General features: G+C 46.7%; 1 protein-coding gene across 1 annotated transcript; it reads right to left on the bottom strand.

The window, feature by feature from the left end:
• Nucleotides 1-1,148: 1,148 nt before the first annotated feature.
• Nucleotides 1,149-22,370, bottom strand: TBPL1 (TATA-box binding protein like 1). Its single transcript, XM_069974976.1, has 7 exons — nucleotides 22,246-22,370; nucleotides 7,303-7,481; nucleotides 7,011-7,093; nucleotides 5,656-5,719; nucleotides 5,026-5,129; nucleotides 4,844-4,938; nucleotides 1,149-1,734 (listed from the first exon to the last, which is right to left on the bottom strand). The coding sequence occupies exons 2-7, from the start codon at nucleotides 7,435-7,437 to the stop codon at nucleotides 1,655-1,657; spliced, it is 561 nt and encodes a 186-aa protein (XP_069831077.1). The 5' UTR covers nucleotides 7,438-7,481; nucleotides 22,246-22,370; the 3' UTR covers nucleotides 1,149-1,654.
• Between the last annotated feature and the right edge of the window lie 179 nt (nucleotides 22,371-22,549).

The raw sequence follows: 22,549 nt of genomic DNA, 5'->3' as shown, positions 1-22,549 counted from the left end.
GCCATCTTGGGTCGACGACGTCATCTTCAGGAGGCTGGCCGAACAGCTCCAGCCATCCCTCATACCAGCCTCCCGCTGCCGCATCATCAACTGCTCAGCCACGATTGGCTGAGCACAGTTATGCTCAGCCAATCGTCAGTGAGTATAATGCACCACACTTCCGGGGTGGGGGGAACACGGGAACGGGGCTATTCACTTAAATAACACACATTACAAAGTTGTACAACTTTGTAATGTGTTATTTAGTGAATAAATGTTAAACTCCGCACTACCCCTTTAATCCCAAATTCCTTCATAGTGGCGTTAAACTCCACACCCTATATAGTCCATAGGGGACTCTCACCCCTCAGATTGTATGTCTTTAAAGGGGTTGTCCGGCGCTAAACTTTAATTCACAAAATAACACACATAACAAAGTTATACAACTTTGTAATGTGTGTTATGTATGTGAATGGCCCCCTTCCCTGTGTTTTCCCCCCATCCACGCTAGACCCGGAAGTGTGGTGCATTATACTTACCGCAATTGTGTCGACCCAGCCGCTCCTCATGCCGGCCCCCCTCTGCCGCGTCATCAGCTGCTCAGGCGCAATTGGCTGAGCATAACTGTGCTCAGCTAATCGCGGCTGAGCAGCTGATGACGCGGCAGAGCGGGGCCGGCATGAGCGGCGGCTGGAGCGGTTCGACACGAATGTGGTAAGTATAATGCACCACACTTCCGGGTCTAGCGTTTATGGGTGGGAAACACGGGGAAGGGGGCCATTCACATACATAACACACATTAAAAAGTTGTATAACTTTGTAATGTGTGTTATTTTGTGAATAAGTGTTTAGCGCCGCACTACCCCTTTAGTACACTGATATTTTCAAAGCTACTCAACTCAAATTACAATCTCAGGTTTGCCTTAGGAACCAGTTGCTTTGTATTCACTTAATTGTACTTTGTATTCCTTTATACCGCTGTTGTTTTTCTGTTACTGTATTGCCAACCTTCAATAAAGCAGTTTGACGTCTATGCACATTCCTAATGCACAGGGCATTGCCAGTAGGTACATATATAGCCGTATGGCTGACGCGAAGGGGTTGAAACACCCTAAATCTAAATATAAACATCAGTCGGTCTGCTCATTTGTCTGACAATAGTACAAAACTGTTAATCAATTCTTTTTATTAAAAAATATTTACATGACAAAAGGAAAGAAAACATTTGTGCTATGACAACAGAACATTTATAAAACACATTCAATGAGTGAGAAGAAAACTTTAACAGTTTCTTTGGTGCCCATATTAAAAAAAAAAAAAAAAAAAAAAAAGCAAAATAAGAGTCTATAAATAAACCACAAGCTCAAACAGAGGGTTTGCGTTAGTGCACATCATTACAGCTCTCTGTAAGAGTACATGGGAATTACGTCACAAATAAATAGCACAGTTGTTTCAAAGCAGCAGGTCCAAGTCTTGTAAACAGTCCTTTCCTTAAAAAACACACGAAACATCTCTGGATGCAGAGTCTCAACACTGTGATCAACGACGAGATAAAAACACTTGTCCCTTTGTTGGTCCTGTTTGTTTGATCAAGTTACAGATTTATTCTTTTTTTTTTCTTCTTCTTCTTAAAAAAAGGTGCGCGATCATAAAATCTCAATGCAGAAGTGGTTATTTACAAAATTGCTTTCCGGCTTTCAAATACACAAGGGTAAATCTGCTCTACTGCGGTAGCAACAGACTTTACATCTGGACCTAAAAGGGAAAAAAAAAAAGAAAACAAGTAAAAACATTTTTTTAATTAAAAATACACACATCAAAACACACTTTCACTCTTTTTAAAGGGGTACTCCATTGAATATTTTTTCTTTTCAAATCAACTGGTGACAGACAGTTATACACATTTGTAATTTACTTCTATTTAAAAATCTCCAGTCTTCCAGTACTTATCAGCTGATGTATGTCCCGCAGGAAGTGGTGTATTCTTTCCAGTCTGACAGTGCTCTTTGCTGCCACCTCTGTCCGTTCCAGGAACTGTTCAGAGCAAGAGAGGATTTCTATGGAGAGTGGGGCTGCTCTGGACAGTTCCTGTCACAAACAGAGGTGGCAGCAAAGAGCAGTGTTAGGATCACTTATTTCCATCTGCTAATAGCCGGTACACACCATTTGCTCCTGGGCTCATATCGTCAACCAACTGCAGCACTATGGCGTACAGCTACTTAATGGAGCTTTCAAGAGCGATATCGTCGTCATTCCCCCCCCCTCCCTTACTCTATGTGTGGTTCTTCACACCAGCCACAATCTTAGATGCTGCTCATTTGACATTAACTGTATAAAGCTTGTCTGTGTCTTCTTCCTGCTCTGAAATCACTTAATTCCTTCAGTGGACAGTGTCACCTAGGTGGGGCTTTATGGCAGTAGGCCTTCTTCCCAGCCGGGTGACACTGACCACTAATGAAATGAAGAGAGAATTTGGGGGGGTTACAGTATCACTTTAAGGACCAGGTGGCCATGACATACCTGTATATTATATGTCATTAGGTAGTTAAACTATTATGTTATATAACAACCCCTTTAACAACCTTTAGGGGCAAATGTGTATCTATTTGTTGGGGCTCTCTTTCTGGCTAGATTTCTTTAGTTTATGTTCACCATTTCTCAGTTTTTGCGTCAGTAGGGGGTGTGGTGTCACATTAGCTACCTATCATGTCCAATTTTTGTGCAAATAATTGAGTAGTAGTACTCCACTGCTACCCTAACAGTTTTTTTTTTTTTAGCCCATCTGTTTTGGGCACAAAATTTGCGTCTAATGATTATTTTTGCATAACAGTAGTCAAACTTTGCATAGAAGTACCACCTGCTAAAAAAAAATTGTGCAGATGACACATTCCCCCTTTAGTGCTACACTTTACAACAACTACATGGACACAAGCTACTTCACTGCAAGAATTGGGAAGGCTCTGTGACCTATTTGGAGGCGAGTGTGCAGCGATGGGAAGTGGGTGAGCTGTGGCGTTACTTACTGTGAATGACCCGATCCCATCTTAACCTACACAACTACTTCAGCCCAAAAAATGCTATAACTTTCAAAATATGGATGAATATACTTTATTTTATTGTGCAAAATTAGTAAGGCATAACAAAAAAATTATCACAGTCGTAATGATGTGCAGAATAAATACAAAATATCATGTGCACCGCACAGTGAACACAATAAAAAATATGACAGAATTACTATTTTCATCTTGCCTGCCCCCCCCCCCCAAAAAAAGTTGTAAAATCTAAAAAAAAAAAAAAAAAAAAATCTTATGCCCCCCCCCCCCCAAAAAAAAAAACTACAGTTCATACAATCGCCTACACAACCCCATCTTCCAAAAAGTTTAAAAAGCTATTCCCATCAGAATTTGGCAACACAAAAAAAGGTTTCTTTTTGTTTTTCTTTTTTAATAGGGATATCTCATAATAACAAATTTGAAAACAGCTTCACCCACACGGGGGCACTCAGAATACCATGTCCTGTGATGCGAGTGAACTTTTCCTTCTGGGCCTGACTGTGTGCCCTAAAGGTAGTTTATTGTCATATATGGGGTATTGCAGTAGTTAGAGAGAAATGGTATAATAAATATTAGGGTGCATATACCCCTGGATTCCTTGGGAAAACAAGTCAATTTGAGCTAAATGTAAAAAATTTTCAGAGAAATGCCTCAGAGCTCATAAAATGTTTGGAAGCCCCACAGGTAATAAATGGGAGCACTGGCACTGCTCCATTCATTCAGGAACTAGTCAACCTTTTTTCCCCATCAATAGTCAGACACAGCTGGCTATGCATATCTGTGCTGTCAGTTTCTCTTTGCCATCGGCTGCACATCTCCTGTTTACACAGGTACATGTGCAGCCCATAGCAATAAACTATAAAGCAGCACAAAAGATGCAGTCAGATGAGGTTCAGGTGTTTTTCCAGTCCTTGGTTGATTGCTGTCATTTTTACACTGGCCGATCATCAACCAAAGGAGCATTTCTAGCAACCCTCGAGGCCGATAATAACCTGTGTAAAAAGCCCTTAAGGGCTGCATCCATCTTCTTCAGCCACCGGAAATCAAATTCCGCATGCTGGGGTTTAGATAAATCTAGTGTGCTTGAGGTGTGCTCATCTCTATTCTTTAGCAATCTGTGCTAAAACAGCACTGCTGCAGGCCTGAAGCAAGCAGAATACGCTTGCTCTCCACACACATCAATGGGCCTTGGACTAGGCTGTCCTTTCTTGAAGCACTTTTAGTAATACACATCTGGAACACCCACCACAAACAAAACATGCTGTCCTAGAGATGATGTGAACCAGTCATTTACTCATCACAAATTGGTCCTTCTTAAAGTGGCTAAGATTCTTACTGCTTTAAAGTGTACCTGTCGCAATTTTCGTTTATAAGAAGTCAACAGGGGTTGTGATTCCAAGCAGTTTTGCAATACACTCTCTTTATCTTTTTTTCTATGTGTAAATCAATTTTATACATATAGCCATTATGTAACAATGTAACAATTTAGTCAGTATTATGTCACTGTGGTTACAGAGGTTTTGGTGCTGTGTAACAGGAGAACTGACCATACAATGCAAGCATCCCCAGGATTCTTTGCTACTGCATGTGGACGCACAGCAGCTGCACACATGCACAGCGAAGGAAGACACCTAGTGACCATATGTAAAATGTTGAAATTAAAATTACGTTTATAGCAAAATTGCTTGTGATCATGTTGATTCTATCAAAATGGGTTTTTATTTGTTGTTGTTTTTTTGTGACAGTGCCACTTCAACACTGCCAACTAGCAAGGACTATACTCCATTTACTAGAACTAAGGGAGCCATTACCTGTTACTGTAATACTTCCGGTGGAGAATATCTGAAGTGTTGTTCTTAAAGACTTTATTCTATAGCAAACGGCAGGGTGAAGTTCAGGTTCATAACTGTACAAATACAATAACATTTTCTGAGTAGCAATTAAAACTGGAGGAATACAAGCAAGTTAAAACAACTCTAATAAAAGCACTTGCCTGGCATGAGGTCGGTTATTTTTAGTAAATTCTGGTAGTCTTATTTCAAATGGCATAGTGCACACAGCCAGCACATTGACTACTTTAAACTCTGTGAATTTTACCTGTTAAAAAGCAAAGACATGAACACTGTGAGGTAAAAAGCAAACAAACTATTCCCAGTATACATAAGGTATTATGGATAACATATACATAAGCACTTCTTAAAAGGCCGTTGACACTTTTGGGAGATTTTTTATTTTATTTTAAGGAATGTGCCACCTGAATGTTTTTCTGCTTTGATTTTTATCAACAAATTTCTGCTCTACAAGCTTTGTCACTAATTAATATGTGCCCTTGAGCTAATAAGTGGAGCCTAGCCTCTATGTGTCCCATACACTCTACACACAAAAAGGGATACTGTCAACTATGTCTCTATAGCCCAACCTCAGCAGTTGCAGCAGCATGGAGGACATCATGAAGTTGTAATGAACAGTCTAAGCTGAAATGAGATCTAATATTTAACGTTAACTTGTGAAGTATCTATGCAGTCTCTGCAAAATGTATCCTGTATTTGAGGTTATACCCTTTTCCCCCACCCTATACTCTTTATAAAGGTTTTAAAGAAAACTTCATAGACAACCACATTACCAAAAATCCAAGCTTCTGTAAGCAACGAGCCAATCTTCTAGCACCAAACTTGGCTTCTTCTTCACTAAAACGCAGAAAACCCAATGCAGGTGATTCTTTGTTGCTTATAGTGTTCTGTGCATTTTTTTACTCAAGTAATCAATAAAATTTTATAAAATTTTTATGTTTAATACCTTTCTTTACTAAATTAATATTACTTTGTAATTTAACTTTTTTTTTTTAATTATATACATATGTACTTCCATGACAGGTCCCCTCTGCTGTCACCCATGTCTGTGACTGTGTTGGGCTTAGAGCCCTGCAGTTCTCGATCCCTTGCACTGTGTTAGCACTGCTGAAAAGCGCTAACGCTTTACAGAGCATGGTTTGTTTCCTCTGTGCACTGTATATTCTTAATATAATAAAGTACCCAGGGTGACAAGGCTGACACAATCTGCTTCTATCACAGTAAGCAGTGATAGTAACCGCAGTAACAGAGGCTACCGAATACAAACCCTACTATGCATAGTGATAGCGTTGTTCAGCAGTGCTAGAACAGCACAGGAGATTGAGAACTGCAGGGTTCATTGCCCTACAGTTCCCAACACAAACGTTGGTGGCAGCAAAAGGGGCGTCGAAAGTACATATGTATAGAAAGAAATATAATTATTATTTTTTTAATAAAGTAAGAAAACTTTATTAAAGCAATGTCTACCTGCATAGATTACACAGCTGCCACTGACCGAGGGCTCAAATGTCTCGGATGAGCATAATCTCTGACTCTGGTTGATATACAGTAAGGTTACAGCCAAAACAAGCTAGCGATAAAAAAAAACACAGTTTCTGTGGCCAGACCACCACCGGAAGGCATATACAAAGTACTTTATGCAAAATAACATGTTTGCAGTTCTGTAAATAAACGTCAAATGTCGGTAATGGGTTAAAGGCGCCATTTGTTTCAGAGCTATGTTAGCACATATTTGTATTTCACAGGAAATATCAATTCTCGAACATATATTTTTAGAAATCTTTATTTGTCTATTCCTCTGTTATTTCTCCTTTAAATGTCTGGCGGTTATCATTTAACCTTTTAAGGGTTAAACACAAACACACACACACACACACATATATATATACATTTACATCAGGCCCCCAATGCTTTTGCAAGCAGGACCTTCCCGCTCAGCTAATCACCCACAGCGGCAGAGTTCCGCTTTAGCTAGGGATTATCTGGCCCTGGTCCGATCTCTCGTCTTAGAAGCAGCAAGATGTCAGAAGCATCGGGGGGAACAGAGGATATCTGATTTACAAAAGAAAAGCCAGAATACCCCTTTAATAAAGCTATATATCCTGGACTGATAAAGCACACATTTTACCTGGTTGCTCCGGTACAAATTATTTTTCCTGATGACCAGATTGTAGCAGTTATTCTGGGTTTTCGGAGTTTCATCAACACCTTCTACAATACAATACAGACAGTTCAATTCAAAGTTTAAAACGAAAAAAAAAACAGTAAAAAGGGTGATTTATCAAGCAGTCTTACAGTAAGCATGTTCTTTGCTGCCCACAGCAACCAATCACAGCTCAGCTTTCATTTGAGTTGAGCTGTGATTGGTAGCTATGACTGCTTGATGAATCTCGCTCAATGTTCATCAGCTTCATACTTACACCAACTTCACGCTTGTATATGACGTTTGCCCCCTCTAAAGCAATCTTCCGCAGGTTTAAATGGCATCTTGTTCGGAACACACAGACAACATTGGTTATTAAGATATCTAATGCCACGTCACTCTCTGCATCCATTGAGGTGGATTACTTGCAGCTTGCCCCCACCATGAGAATACGTCCTGGGGAGGAAACATAGGATAAGTTTATGTATCCACAATATTTCACACAGTAAGGGAGGGTGCATATGTCTGTAATATACAGAGAAGTGTCGAATGTGTACAATTACTGCTTTAAATGGTTTAGATACATCATGGCTGGAGTCATATCATAAATCACAAGTCACAAACCCCAATAGCAGCACACAAAAAAAAAAAAAAAGGTTTGGATACAGTAAAATGCAACATGGTCAATGCTTTTACTCCGATATCTACCATGAGGAGATGCAGAGGAACCCCACACACATTAAAAACAGGAGACTTAATAAGTAGAGAATGTTTGCATAACTCCGATAGATATGGTATAGGTAAACTTGAGGCCCTTAGTGTTAGTATTTGATCAAATAGTAACCCCACCAATCCACTATGGGGCAGTGGCCCCAGACTGAATGGGACCCTAACACGGAAGGCCCTTTAAGTGGCCATTTACACAGAATGATTATCTGACAGATTATCTGCCAAAGATTTGAAAGCCAAAGCCAGGAATGGATTTGAAAAGAGAAATCTCAGTCTTTCCTTTATGACCTGATCTCTGTTTATAGTCTGTTCCTGGCTTTGGCAGATAATCTGTCAGATGATCTTTCCGTGTAAATGGACCGAATATCGGCAAAGATTGTTGCTAGAAATGCTCCTTCGGCCAGTAATTGGCCTGTGTGAAAGTAACAGATAAGCCGAGGACAGGGAAAAAGCCAGATCCTCAGCTGATCGCATCTTGGCCGCACATCTCCTTCTGTAAACAGGTGATGTGCAGCAAACAGCAATAGATTTAAATGGCCACACAAACTAAAGGCAATGCCAACAAGCACCAATCTTGCAGATACTCCCTTTCATCCTCGCACAGCCCCATATCAGGCCATGTAAAAAGACTTAAACTCACCTCTCTTATGCTGTGTTTACACGGAACCATTATCGTTCGAATTTACGCAATAACGATCACATTTGAGCGATAATTGTTCCATGTAAACACAGCAAACGATCAAGCGAAGAGAGAGAAATCGTTCATTTTGAACATTCAACATGTTCTCGTTCGTCGTTTGTCATTCGCTAAAAATTCGCAGATCGCTTTGTGTAAACAGTCTTTTAAAGATTCACCCTATGTGAAAGATGGGCTTAAGCGATCTTAAAAACGATCGCAATAACGATTTTTCTTACAAATAATCTAATGATTTTTCTAATTATTTTATTCCTCTAAACGCTCATCGTTATAAAACCCAAATCGTTGCTTCAAAATCGTTAAACGATTGGGCGAATTATCGCTCTGTGCAAACGCTGCATTAGGCTTTTGAGCCTGCAACTCTGGGTGTGGGCAGGATCCAGCTTTTAAAATGACCTTATAGGAGACAGATAAGAGTTGATTTTTGCACTGTATGAATGGGAAGTGGCTGCCTGTTTCGGTTGTGCACTCCTTTAACCCTATCTGCCTCCTATAAAAAGGTTTAAGCAAAATCCACTGCGGATCCCTTGTTATTCATTTTGAATGAGAAGACATACTTGCAGTAGGATTGACATCCCGCTGCAAGTATGTAAATGCCGCCCGTTAACCCCCCGCTGACCGGAGCATACATTACCTGCTCCGCGCTCCAGCTTGCTTCGGGGGCTCCCGGCATCTGGACATGCCACTCAGCCAATCTGTGTGCTACGGCGGGGCAGCGCACTGACTGGCTAAGTGGGACGTTCAGCCCGGAACCCCCAGAGCAAGCCGGAGCGTGGAGCAGGTAATGTATGCTCCAGCCTGCAGGAGGCATTAACATATTCGCAGCGGGATTGACAAGTATGTCCTCTAATTCAAAATGAATGACAAGGGATCCACAGCAGATTTCACAGCGTAAAATCTGCTGCGGATCCATTACATGTAAAGCTACCCTTAATCAGATTTGAAGTATTGCTGTCAATTGAAATAACGCCATCAGATATGTCAAAAGTTCACAGGGGTTCAAAGGGGTTCTTACTGCCGAAACCTGCTGTGATCCAAAGATACAGCCAAGGAGAGAGTCCAGCAGCATCTGCCTCTCCCCGGCTGTTAATCAACTCCAACTCTTTTGCTTCATTACCATCTATGAAGTGAATCCAAGACAGATCCGGCTGGGGAGTGGAGCTCACTGAGGTGCTCTCTCCCTGGCTTTATCTCCAGATTCTAGTGGGCCTCGGCAGTGAGGCTCACTGCGATTAATAACTTGTCAAAAGCTATTACAAATGAGAGGGACACTTTAAAGGAAGTCCTGGACAGACTCAGAGTTGTAGACTCAAAAGCCTAGGAGAGGCAAGTTTAGAGCTAGGGCTCTATTACATGGGACAAATATCGTGCGAAAAAACGTTATATCCTTCAATTTTAATCAATAATCATTCAATGTGTATGCAGGCAACGTTCTTCCAGAACTATCTCCACTGATGTCATCTGTCATCCTTTTCAATATTGTTGTTTGGGATATCCCCATACACCAACAGCTGAACCAGCTACAAGCAGTGGATACAACCATAAGGAAAAGAGAAACAGGTATGTATGAACTACACAACCACAATAATGTAAAAGTATCAATATACTTTATTAACAATTATATTAATTGTTAATAAAGTATATTGATAATTTTACTTTATTGTGTAAGAGCTGGACAAGACTCAATAAGGGCCTGATAGGTGTCACAGGTATCTGGAGCCATAGTGACTGCAGAGCACCGCACAACTGCTGGAGGGTGTATGGGGAGGATCCATAGAAAAAACATGACAATCAAGGTGATCCCACAGATGCCCCATTGGGTTCAAGTCTTGGAAATTAGAGGGCATGGGGAAGTACTTGGAAATCTTGGCCATGCTGGAGGATTCCATATTGTCCCAGAGAAGAAAATATGGGTCTAAGTTATCTGCAAGGATGGATTCATACACCAATATGTATTGTATATACCAATGAGGATATGCTGCATTAAGAGGATTTATATACCAAAGAGGACATGCTGCATAAGAGGCTGTATATACCAGGGAATAGATGCTGCACTAGGAGGCTGTATATACCAGGGAATAGATGCTGCACTAGGAGGCTGTATATACCAGGGAATAGTTGCTGCACTAGGAGGCTGTATATACCAGGGAATAGTTGCTGCACTAGGAGGCTGTATATACCAGGAAGGATATGCTGCACTAGGAGGCTGTATATACCAGGGAATAGATGCTGCACTAGGAGGCTGTATATACCAGGGAATAGATGCTGCACTAGGAGGCTGTATATATTGGGTATGACATGCTTCACTACAAAGCTGTATATGCACGGAAGGATAAGCTGCATTAGCAGAATGTATATACTGAGGAAGATATGCTGCATCAGCTATGATGCAGTAGGAGGATATGCTACATGAGGAGGCTGTATATACAAGGAAGGATATGCTACAGAAGGAGGCTGTATATACAAGGAAGGATATGCTAAAGCAGAAGGCTGTATATACAAAGAAGGATATGCTGCAGAAGGAGGCTGTATATAACAGGAAGCATATGCTGCCTGGGAGGCTGTATATACCAGGGTTGATATGATGCAATGGGAGGCTGTATATACTAGGCAGAATATGTTCTATGTATGTACTGTGGAGGATATGATGCACCTTGGGGCTGGGTTCACACTACGTATATTTCAGGCAGTATTTGGTCCTCTTGTCAGGTCCTCATAGCAACCAAAACCAGGAGTGGATTGAAAACACAGAAAGGATCTGTTCACACAATGTTGAAACTGAGTGGATGGCCGTCATATAATGGTAAATAACTGCCATTATTTCAATACCACAGCCGTTGTTTTAAAATAACAGCAAATATTTGCCATTACATGGCGGCCACCCACTCAATTACAGCATTATGTAAACAGATCCTTTCTGTGTTTTCAATCCACTCCTGGTTTTGGTTGCTATACAGCCTCAAATATACAGCCTCAAATATGCGTAGTGTGAACCCAGCCTAAGCCTGTATATACCAGGGAGAATATATTGCACTATGGTGATAACAATCGGAACCAGCAGAGCAATGAAAGGATATGCCACAGATACCAGGATGGATATGTTGCATACTGGGGAAGATATGCTGCAGATACCAGGATGGATATGTTGTATACTGGGGAATAGGGCTGGGTGATATGGCCAAGAAATAACATCTCAATTATTTTTTTTTGCTAAATGAACAGAAACTTTTTCTCCTTGCAGCGTCAGATACTAATATATATATATATATATATATATATATATATATATATATATATATATATATATATTTAATTATGTTTGAGGCAACAACTGTATTGCTTCCCAGTGTAACAGAGCTCTCTGTATGCCCCCATGTAGTATACAAGCCCCCTCTGTGCCTCCATATAGTATAGGAGATCTTCTTTGTGCCTCCATCTAGGTCGGGTGTAGTAGTGGAGGTATAGTAGATAAGGGATGTAGTAGTACAGGTATAGATGAGGGGTGTAGTAGTACAGGTATAGATGAGGGATGTAGTAGTACAGGAACAGATGAGGAGCAGGGGCATAGCCAGGAGTCATGGGGTGTAGAGTGGACAACTGGAGCAGGGGCACTGGGGGGGATGCGCAATTAGAACTGGGGCAGACTGTGGGTGACTTGGACAGACTGTGGGAGCTGGGGCAGACTGTGGGTGACTGGGGGAGCTGGGGCAGACTGTGGGAGCTGGGGCAGACTGTGGGTGACTGGGGGAGCTGGGGCAGACTGTGGGTGACTGGGGGAGGATATGCTGTATACAGGGATATGGTGTAGATACCAGGAAGTATATGCGGTATAGAGGAATATGCTGTATACAGGAATATGGTGTAGATCCCGGGGAGGATATGCTGCATACAGGGATATGGTGTAGATCCCGGGGAGGCTGTGCTATATACAGGGATATGGTGTAGATCCCGGGGAGGATATGGTGTATACAGGGATATGGTGTAGGTCCCAGGGAGGATATGCTGCATACAGGGATATGGTATAGCTCCCGGGGAGGATATGCTGCATACAGGGATATGGTGTAGCTCCCGGGGAGGCTGTGCTGTATACAGGGATATGGTGTAAATCCCGGGGAGGATATGCTGTATACAGGGATATGGTGTAGGTCCCAGGGAGGATATGCTGTACACAGGGATATGGTGTAGCTCCGGGAGGGGGGGGGGTATATGCTGTATACAGGGATATGGTGTAGCTCCGGGAGGGGGGGGGGGGGTATATGCTGTATACAGGGATATGGTGTAGCTCCGAGGGAAATATGGTGTATACAGGGATATGGTGTAGCTCCGGGGGGGAGGATATGGTGTATACAGGGATATGGTGTAGCTCCCGGGGGGGATATGGTATAGCTCCAGGGGGGATATGCTGTATAGAGGGAAATGGTGTAGCTCCCGGGGGGGATATGCTGTATATAGGGATATGGTGTAGCTCCCAGGGGGGATATGCTGTATACAGGGATATGATGTAGTTCCTGGGGGGGATATCCTGTATACAGGGATATGGTGTAGATCCCGGGGGGATATGCTGTAGATCCCGGGGAGGATAGGCTGTATACAGGGATATGGTGTAGATCCCGGGGAGGATATGCTGTATACAGGGATATGGTATAGCTCCTGGTGGGATTTGCTGTATATTAGGGATGCACGATGCACCGAAATATCGATACTACTATCGATATTTCGGGCCAAAAAACGATTCGGTACCAGGATTTCCTGGTATCGATACTTTATATTAAGCTGCCTAATAACGCAGCTTAATATAAAGTATAGAGCAGTGAACATGGCCGGCGGCTAGCTAAGCGCCGGCCATGTTCTCTGTGTGCTGCCCTCTGCCCCCTGGCGTCACTTCCTCCTCCTCCGCCCGCCCCTTCCTCCGCTCACAGCAGTGAGAAGTTATAGCCGGCACACAGCGATCGCATGTGCCGGCTATATAACTGTGCAGATGCCGCTGTCACAACTGACAGCGGCCTCTGACCCATCCTGAGCCTCTCCAGAAGCAGTGGGGGTCGGCTACTATGTGTAACAGACCCCCGCTGCTAATCACCCGCAGCCTGTCACATCTCAGCCTCCTGTACCTCCTGGAATGCAGCCGTCCATCTGCGGCGCTGTTCCTATGCATACTCATGTGTGCACACTCTCGGTGGCTGCTCTTCCTGACCGGCCTGAGTGTGCACACATGAATATGCACGGAGGAACGGAGGTCCGACAGCTGGGAGCTTCCCGGAGCTGAGGGGAGGGGGATTTGTAAAGGGAGCTAATTTAAGGTGGAACAGACCGCCTGAATCTTGGCCAGCAGCAAAGGTTAATCTTCCTGCCGGCCGAGGTTCAGGTTGTCTGTTCCACCTTAAACTCCCTTTACAAATCCCCCCTCCCCTCTGCTTTGACAAGCCTCATGCTTTGAGTGGTACCGCAGTGAGAGTAGGGGATGTGTGCAGACATTGCAAACATCCCTGCCCTCTGGTGTGCCCCCCCCCACATCCCTGCCCTCTAGTGTGCCCCCCCCCACATCCCTGCCCTCTAGTGTGCCCCCCCCCCCCACATCCCTGCCCTCTGGTGTGCCCCCCCACATCCCTGCCCTCTGGTGTGCCCCCCCCCACATCCCTGCCCTCTAGTGTGCCCCCCCCCCACATCCCTGCCCTCTAGTGTGCCCCCCCCCCCACATCCCTGCCCTCTGGTGTGCCCCCCCCCCCACATCCCTGCCCTCTGGTGTGCCCCCCCCCACATCCCTGCCCTCTGGTGTGCCCCCCCCCCACATCCCTGCCCTCTGGTGTGCCCCCCCCACATCCCTGCCCTCTGGTGTGCACCCCCCCCCCCACATCCCTGCCCTCTGGTGTGCCCCCCACATCCCTGCCCTCTGGTGTGCCCCCCCCCACATCCCTGCCCTCTGGTGTGCCCCCCACATCCCTGCCCTCTGGTGTGCCCCCCACATCCCTGCCCTCTGGTGTGCCCCCCCCCCCCCACATCCCTGCCCTCTGGTGTGCCCCCCCCCACATCCCTGCCCTCTAGTGTGCCCCCCCCCACATCCCTGCCCTCTAGTGTGCCCCTAACATTCCTGCCCTTAAACCCCTGCCCTCTGACAGGAACTGACCTGCCAGGCAGAGTAACCCTCTCTTGTCTGTCCAGACCTGGCAGCCTTCACCAGCTCCCTGCAGTGTGGGGGTTGTAGTCTGTACCCAGTGGCGGATTAAATGTACCCTGGACTGTTCACCCAACCTGGATCCCCCCCGTCAATCTGCCCACTACTGCCCCCCCCCCCATGCTGTCCCCAATAAACACAATGTTTGGTCCCTTGCTGCACAGAGGATGTCAGGAGAGGAGGGGGCTGATCTTATAGGGGAGGTCACAGCAGCACAGAGGATGTCAGGAGAGGAGGGGGCTGATCTTATAGGGGAGGTCACAGCGTCACAGCAGCACAGAGAATGTCAGGAGAGGAGGGGGCTGATCTTATAGGAGAGGTCACAGCAGCACAAAGAATGTCAGGAGATGAGGGGGCTGATCTTATAGGGGAGGTCACAGCAGCACAGAGGATGTCAGGAGAGGAGTGTGCTGATCGATAGAGGAGGTCACAGCAGCACAGAGGATGTCAGGAGAGGAGGGGTCTGATCTTATAGGGGAGGTCCCAGCGTCCCAGCAGCACAGAGGATGTCAGGAGAGGAGGGTGGTGATCTATAGGGGAGGTCACAGCAGCACAGAGGATGTCAGGAGAGGAAGGAGTGTGCTGATCTTATGAGAGGTCACAGCAGCACAGAGGATGTCAGGAAAGGAGTGTGCTGATCTATAGAGGAGGTCACAGCAGCACAGAGGATGTCAGGAGAGGAGTGTGCTGATCTATGGGGAGGTCACAGCAGCACAGAGGATGTCAGGAGAGGAGTGTGCTGATCTATGGGGAGGTCACAGCAGCACAGAGGATGTCAGGAGAGGAGGGTGCTGATCTATGGGGAGGTCACAGCAGCACAGAGGATGTCAGGAGAGGAGTGTGCTGATCTATGGGGAGGTCACAGCAGCACAGAGGATGTCAGGAGAGGAGTGTGCTGATCTATAGGGGACGTCACAACAGCACAGAGGATGTCAGGAAAGGAGTGTGCTGATCTATAGAGGAGGTCACAGCAGCACAGAGGATGTCAGGAGAGGAGGGGGCTGATCTTATAGGGGAGGACACAGCAGCACAGAGGATGTCAGGAGAGGAGGGTGCTGATCTATAGGGGACGTCACAACAGCACAGAGGATGTCAGGAAAGGAGTGTGCTGATCGATAGAGGAGGTCACAGCAGCACAGAGGATGTCAGGAGAGGAGGGGTCTGATCTTATAGGGGAGGTCCCAGCGTCCCAGCAGCACAGAGGATGTCAGGAGAGGAGGGTGGTGATCTATAGGGGAGGTCACAGCAGCACAGAGGATGTCAGGAGAGGAAGGAGTGTGCTGATCTTATGAGAGGTCACAGCAGCACAGAGGATGTCAGGAAAGGAGTGTGCTGATCTATAGAGGAGGTCACAGCAGCACAGAGGATGTCAGGAGAGGAGTGTGCTGATCTATGGGGAGGTCACAGCAGCACAGAGGATGTCAGGAGAGGAGTGTGCTGATCTATAGGGGACGTCACAACAGCACAGAGGATGTCAGGAGAGGAGGGTGCTGATCTTATAAGGGGGGGGTTGTATTTTTTTTCGAGGTATCGAACTGGTATTGAGTATCGAACTAAAAAATCAAGTATTGGTATCGAACTCAAAATTCTGGTATCGTGACATCACTACTGTATATAGGGACATGGTGTGGCTCCCGGGGGGGGGGGAAGGGGGGGATATGCTGTATACAGGGATATGGTGTAGCTCCAGGGGTGGGGATATGCTGTATACAGGGATATGGTGCAGATCCAAGGGAGGATATGCCGTATACAGGGATATGGTGTAGCTCCCGGGGGAAGGTGGGAATATGCTGTATACAGGGATATGGTGCAGATCCCAGGGTGAATATGCTGTATACAGGGATATGGTGTAGATCCCGGGGAGGGGGGGAGATATGCTGTATACAGGGATATGGTGTAGCTCCCGGGGAGGATATGCTGTATACAGGGATATGGTGTAGATCCCGGGGAGGATATGCTGTATACAGGGATATGTGTAGATCCCGGGGAGGATATGCTGCATACAGGGATATGGTGTAGATCCCGGGGAGGATAGGCTGTATACAGGGATATGGTGTAGATCCTGGGGAGGATAGGCTGTATACAGGGATATGATGTAGATCCCGGGGGGGGGGGATATGGTGTAGATCTCGGGGAGGCTGTGCTGTATACAGGGATATGGTGTAGATTCAAGGGGGGGATATGCTGTATACAGGGATATGGTGCAGATCCCAGGGAGGATATGCTGTATACAGGGATATGGTGTAGATCCCGGGTAGGAAATGCTGTATACAGGGATATGGTGTAGCTCCCGGGGGAGGGGGGAATATGCTGTATACAGGGATATGGTGCAGATCCCAGGGTGGATATGCTGTATACAGGGATATGGTGTAGCTCCCGGGGATGATATGCTGCATACAGGGATATGGTGTAGATCCTGGGGAAGATATGCTGTATACAGGGATATGGTGTAGATCCCGGGGATGATATGCTGCATACAGGGATATGGTGTAGATCCTGGGGAAGATATGCTGTATACAGGGATATGGTGTAGATCCCAGGGAGGATAGACTGTATACAGGGATATGGTGTAGATCCCGGGGAGGATAGGCTGTATACAGGGATATGGTGTAGATCCCGGGGAGGATAGGCTGTATACAGGGATATGGTGTAGATCCCGGGGGGGGGGAGGGGGGATATACTGTATACAGGGATATGGTGTAGATCCCGGGAAGGCTGTGCTGTATACAGGGATATGGTGTAGATCCCGGGGAGGATAGACTGTATAGAGGGATATGGTGTAGATCTCAGGGAGGATATGCTGTATACAGGGATATGGTGTAGATCCCGGGGAGGATGTGCTGTATACAGGGATATGGTGTAGATCCCGGGGAGGATGTGCTGTATACAGGGATATGGTGTAGATCCCGGGGAGGATATGCTTTATACAGGGATATGGTGTAGATCCCGGGGAGGATGTGCTGTATACAGGGATATGGTGTAGATCCGGGGGAGGATGTGCTGTATACAGGGATATGGTGTAGATCCCGGGGAGGATATGCTGTATACAGGGATATGGTATAGGTCCCGGAGGAGGATGTGGTGTATACAGGGATATGGTGTAGATCCCGGGGAGGATATGCTCTATACAGGGATATGGTGTAGATCCGGGGGAGGATATGCTGTATACAGGGATATGGTGTAGATCCCGGGGAGGATAGGCTGTATACAGGTATATGGTGTAGATCCCGGGGGGGGGAGGGGGGGGGATATGCTGTATACAGGGATATGGTGTAGATCCCGGGGAGGATAGGCTGTATACAGGGATATGGTGTAGATCCCGGGGGGGGGGGGGGGATATACTGTATACAGGGATATCGTGTAGATCCCGGGAAGGCTGTGCTGTATACAGGGATATGGTGTAGATCCCGGGGAGGATAGACTGTATAGAGGGTTATGGTGTAGATCCCAGGGAGGATATGCTGTATACAGGGATATGGTGTAGATCCCGGGGAGGATGTGCTGTATACAGGGATATGGTGTAGATCCCGGGGAGGATGTGCTGTATACAGGGATATGGTGTAGATCCCGGGGAGGATATGCTTTATACAGGGATATGGTGTAGATCCCGGGGAGGATGTGCTGTATACAGGGATATGGTGTAGATCCCGGGGAGGATATGCTGTATACAGGGATATGGTATAGATCCCGGAGGAGGATGTGGTGTATACAGGGATATGGTGTAGATCCCGGGGAGGATATGCTCTATACAGGGATATGGTGTAGATCCGGGGGAGGATATGCTGTATACAGGGATATGGTGTAGATCCCGGGGAGGATAAGCTGTATACAGGGATATGGTGTAGATCCGGGGGGGGGGGGATATGCTGTATAAAGGGATATGGTGTAGATCCTGGGGAAGATATGCTCTATACAGGGAAATGGTGTAGATCCGGGGGAGGATATGCTGTATACAGGGATATGGTGTAGATCCCGGGGAGGATAAGCTGTATACAGGGATATGGTGTAGATCCGGGGGGGGTTATGCTGTATACAGGGATATGGTGTAGATCCCGGGGAGGATATGCTGTATACAGGGATATAGTGTAGCTCCCGGGGGTATGTGCTGTATACAGGGATATGGTGTAGATCCCGGGGAGGATATGCTGTATACAGAGATATGGTGTAGATCTCGGGGGGGATATGCTGTATAAAGAGATATGGTGTAGATCTCGGGGGGGATATGCTGTATACAGGGATATGGTGCACATCCTAGGGGGGATATGCTGTATACAGGGATATGGTGTAGATCCCGGGGAGGATGTGCTGTATACAGGATATAGTGTAGTTCCCGGAGGAGGATGTGGTGTATACAGGGATATGGTGTAGATCCCGGGGAGGATATGCACTATACAGGGATATGGTGTAGATCCGGGGGAGGATATGCTGTATACAGGGATATGGTGTACATCCCGGGGAGGATATGCTGTATACAGGGATATGGTGTAGATCCCGGGGAGGATATGCTGTATACAGGGATATAGTGTAGCTCCCGGGGGTATGTGCTGTATACAGGGATATGGTGTAGATCCCAGGGAGAATAGGCTGTATACAGGGATATAGTGTAGATCCCAGGGGGGATAAGCTGTATACAGGGATATGGTGTAGATCATGGGGAGGATAGGCTGTATACAGGGATATGGTGTAGATCCCGGGGGTATGTGCTGTATACAGGGATATGGTGTAGATCCCGGGGAGGATAGGCTGTATACAGGGATATAGTGTAGATCCCGGGGAGGATATGCTGTATACAGGAATATGGTGTAGATCCCGGGGGTATGTGCTGTATACAGGGATATGGTGTAGATCCCAGGGGAGATATGCTGTATACAGGGATATGGTGTAGATCCCGGGGAGGATAGGCTGTATACAGGGATATGGTGTAGATCCCGGGGAGGATAAGCTGTATACAGGGATATGGTGTAGATCCCGGGGAGGATAGGCTGTATACAGGGATATAGTGTAGATCCCAGGGGGGATATGCTGTATACAGGGATATGGTGTAGATCCCGGGGGTATGTGCTGTATACAGGGATATGGTGTAGATCCCAGGGGGGATATGCTGTATACAGGGATATGGTGTAGATCCGGGGGAGGATAGGCTGTATACAAGGATATGGTGTAGATCCCGGGGAGGATATGCTGTATACAGGGATATAGTGTAGCTCCCGGGGGTATGTGCTGTATACAGGGATTATGGTGTAGATCATGGGGAGGATAGGCTGTATACAGGGATATAGTGTAGATCCCAGGGGAGATATGCTGTATACAGGGATATAGTGTAGATCCCGGGGAGGATATGCTGTATACAGGGATATGGTGTAGATCCCGGGGAGGATAGGCTGTATACAGGGATATGGTGTAGATCCCGGGGAGGATATGCTGTATACCGGGATATAGTGTAGCTCCCGGGGGTATGTGCTGTATACAGGGATATGGTGTAGATCCCAGGGGGGATATGCTGTATACAGGGATATGGTGTAGATCCGGGGGAGGATAGGCTGTATACAGGGATATGGTGTAGATCCCGGGGAGGATAAGCTGTATACAGGGATATGGTGTAGATCCCGGGGAGGATATGATGTATACAGGGATATGGTGTAGATCCCGGGGGTATGTGCTGTATACAGGGATATGGTGTAGCTCCCGGGGGTATGTGCTGTATACAGGGATATGGTGTAGATCTCGGGGGGGATATGCTGTATACAGGGATATGGTGTAGATCCCAGGGGGGATATGCTGTATACAGGGATATGGTGTAGATCCCAGGGGGGATATGCTGTATACAGGGATATGGTGTAGATCCCGGGAAGGATAGGCTGTATACAGGGATATGGTGTAGATCCCGGGGATATGTGCTGTATACAGGGATATGGTGTAGATCCCGGGGGTATGTGCTGTATACAGGGATATGGTGTAGATCCCGGGGGTATGTGCTGTATACAGGGATATGGTGTAGATCCCGGGGAGGATAGGCTGTATACAGTGATATGGTGTAGATCCCGGGGGTATGTGCTGTATACAGGGATATAGTGTAGATCCCGGGGGTATGTGCTGTATACAGGGATATGGTGTAGATCCCGGGGGTATGTGCTGTATACAGGGATATGGTGTAGATCCCGGGGGGGGATATGCTGTATACAGGGATATAGTGTAGCTCCCGGGGGTATGTGCTGTATACAGGGATATGGTGTAGATCCCAGGGGGGATATGCTGTATACAGGGATATAGTGTAGCTCCCGGGGGTATGTGCTGTATACAGGGATATAGTGTAGATCCCGGGGGTATGTGCTGTATACAGGGATATAGTGTAGATCCCGGGGGTATGTGCTGTATACAGGGATATAGTGTAGATCCCGGGGGTATGTGCTGTATACAGGGATATGGTGTAGATCCCGGGGGTATGTGCTGTATAGAGGGATATGGTGTAGATCCCGGGGAGGATAGGCTGTATACAGTGATATGGTGTAGATCCCGGGGGTATGTGCTGTATAGAGGGATATGGTGTAGATCCCGGGGAGGATATGCTGCATACAGGGATATGGTGTAGATCCCGGGGAGGATAGGCTGTATACAGGGATATGGTGTAGATCCCGGGGAGGATAGGCTGTATACAGGGATATGGTGTAGATCGGGGGGGGGGGGGGGGATAGGCTGTATACAGGGATATGGTGTAGATCCCAGGGAGGATATGCTGTATACAGGGATATGGTGTAGATCCCGGGGGTATGTGCTGTATACAGGGATATGGTGTAGATCCCGGGGGTATGTGCTGTATACAGGGATATGGTGTAGATCCCGGGGGGGGATATGCTGTATACAGGGATATAGTGTAGCTCCCGGGGGTATATGCTGTATACAGGGATATGGTGTAGATCCCGGGGGTATGTGCTGTATACAGGGATATGGTGTAGCTCCCGGGGGTATGTGCTGTATACAGGGATATGGTGTAGATCTCGGGGGGGATATGCTGTATACAGGGATATGGTGTAGATCCGGGGGGGGATAGGCTGTATACAGGGATATGGTGTAGATCCCGGGGGTATGTGCTGTATACAGGGATATGGTGTAGATCCCGGGGGTATGTGCTGTATACAGGGATATGGTGTAGCTCCCGGGGGTATGTGCTGTATACAGGGATATGGTGTAGATCCCGGGGGGATATGCTGTATACAGGGATATGGTGTAGATCCCGGGGGGATATGCTGTATACAGGGATATGGTGTAGATCCCGGGGGTATGTGCTGTATACAGGGATATGGTGTAGATCCCGGGGGGGGATATGCTGTATACAGGGATATAGTGTAGCTCCCGGGGGTATATGCTGTATACAGGGATATAGTGTACCTCCCTGGCTATGTGCTGTAGGTCACACAATACCGTCTGCGGGGACACTACAAGGTGACTGGGGATGCTATGGAGCAGCTGCAGCGCTCACATCACACAGGCCGCCTATGGACACCGTATATAACTGATCACAATAATGAATCACAGCGGGTCACCGTGCTAGTAATGCCGCACAGAGACATACAGATGCAGCTCCGTATTCACACAGCTCTGCACCGGCTCCAGTACCGACATACCTGCTCCCTGCACCGTCACAGCCGGTACAGCGCGCTATGCACACCGATGAGAAAGGTAAATACCAGTGTCCCGGAAGCAGTGGCGGCGACTTGGTAACCCTGGCAGTCACTTCCCTACTTCCCCGCCCATCGCTCTAGTCTTGGCCAATCATTGAACCTGTCTGAACCCACCAATGGGATTCCTCATGTTACCCACGGACGCTCCTAGGCAGAATGAAAGGAGGCCTATGATTGGCTCTCAGCAGGCACATGATCGTTAGCGGGGAGATGTCGGTGGGGTGTTCTTTGTTTGGAGAAGCAGAAG

Source organism: Dendropsophus ebraccatus, chromosome 6 (assembly GCF_027789765.1).
Source record: "Dendropsophus ebraccatus isolate aDenEbr1 chromosome 6, aDenEbr1.pat, whole genome shotgun sequence".
In the NCBI taxonomy this organism is placed as follows: Eukaryota; Metazoa; Chordata; class Amphibia; order Anura; family Hylidae; genus Dendropsophus; species Dendropsophus ebraccatus.
This window is presented reverse-complemented; position numbering and strand designations above follow the sequence as displayed.